This window comes from Emiliania huxleyi, assembly GCF_000372725.1.
Source record: "Emiliania huxleyi CCMP1516 unplaced genomic scaffold EMIHUscaffold_5012, whole genome shotgun sequence".
Lineage (NCBI taxonomy): Eukaryota > Haptophyta > Isochrysidales > Noelaerhabdaceae > Emiliania > Emiliania huxleyi.
In genome coordinates this window covers 1-1,634 of record NW_005198235.1, presented here as the reverse complement: position 1 = coordinate 1,634, position 1,634 = coordinate 1, and the positions used below count along the sequence as shown (strand labels likewise).

At 62.3% G+C, this 1,634-nt stretch overlaps 1 protein-coding gene across 1 annotated transcript; it reads left to right on the top strand.

The window, feature by feature from the left end:
• Positions 1 to 914: 914 nt before the first annotated feature.
• Positions 915 to 1,634, top strand: EMIHUDRAFT_460820 (hypothetical protein; the record flags this gene model as incomplete). The annotated part of the gene is made up of 1 exon (XM_005766642.1): positions 915 to 1,634. A coding segment is annotated over exon 1 (652 nt), but the record flags the coding sequence as incomplete, so codon positions are not given.

Sequence of the window (1,634 nt, the reverse complement as noted above, 5' to 3'; positions counted from 1 at the left end):
AAACTCGCCCTTCGGCCACTCTGGCGCTCTCCGAGCGGCTTCGAGGACGGGAGTCCAAGCGGCAACCAGCCGTCGCCGCGCGTCCGCGTCGAGCGGGCCGCCGGTAAAGGCGCGCAGCGTCGCAACGGTGCAGTGCAGAGTGGAGGCCGGGTAGATGTAGGCCTCTGGCGGGAGCGCCGCTCGTAGGCTGGCGGAAAGCTTGGCGTATGCGAGGGCCACCTCTGGCGGCATTGGCCAAGAGCACACCAGCACGGCGCCGCAAAAGTCGTCTGTGCATCGGTCCCCGGCCGCGAGGCGTGCGATGATGGCGTTGTCCCAGCGAGTCGCCATCGGTACGCAGGGTTCCGCGGCTCCTACCCGGATAGGGGGTATGTGCACCACGACTCGCGCCAAAACGCCTTCTACCTCTCTTTCCCAGCCGCGCAGCGAAGCGAAAAAAGAAAAAACTATAGGTTGTCACCGTGGATAGAGAGACCCCCTATCCCTATCCGGGTAGGAGCCGGAACCCAGCTGTCGGTACGGGTAGTGCGGGTGAAAAAGAAAGCGTCGGAGGCTTTTTCTCATTGGGGTGTGCGTTTTTTTCTTTTCGACACTCTTCTCTTCAGGGTGTGTGGCAGCCAGATGGCTGTGTGTCTTGTGAGCCTGTTTGTGTCTGTGTGTCGCTCGTGCGTGTCGTCATCATCTGTCCAGCGTCCACCCATACCGCGTTGGTGTCCAGTCCGAGCCTGGCTGTTCTTCACCTTTCTACCTACCTACCTACTCGGAGGTGGCGGCATGCCGTCCTCCGGAGGGCGATCTTTTCTTTTTTATTTATTTTTGAACTGCTCTGTTCTGTTCCTCGAGGTAACATCGAAGGCTATCAAAAGAAAACCCGAACGGGCGTTGTGTCGGCTGCAAAAGCAATCGTTGGTGCTCGCTTACTCGCGTACAGACAGTGTCCTGGATAGCCCACACCACCGCCTCCCTCTCCACCGCATAGGACATGCTGCTCTGCCCACCAGCACGCGCAACGACGCGAACATCGCTCGAACGGCTCGCAATCAAAACAACCAGCCTCGACGCCGACGAATTCAGCAGCAGCGACGACGAGGCCGACGACACCAGCCCGCCCAAGCGAAAGAGCCTAACCAAACGGATCGACACTGACCACCCAGGCTCGCGGTCAGCGCGGCTCGCACGCCGGCTCCCGAGCGTGGCCGAAGGGAGCCAATCGCTCAAGCTGCCGCGCCGGTCGCTAGCCGCCACCGACCCTTCCTTTTTCACGACGGCAGACCGCTCCTCGCCCGACGTCTCGGCCGATCCACAGATGCCACCATCTCCGGCCGACCCTCGCAAGCAGATGAAGCGCGTGGCGGAGGCGGCGGCCAGCGGGACGAGCTTGGCAGAGCCCGTGCTTGGCACGGCCTGGACAGAGCCTGAGATTGCTCAGTGTGCTCAGTGGACTGAGCCTGTGGGCTGGGCCCATGAGCCCTTCGCTCCAGGCTGGGCCTTCACCGGCAGTTGGACGGGTGGGGCAGTCCCGCCGATGATGGTGTGTCCTCAGCCCTCGGTGCTAGTGCGGATGCCTGTGCAGATGGGGCTGCAGATGGCGCCGATGCAGATGGCGCCGCCAACGTGCTACGAGTATTCGATGC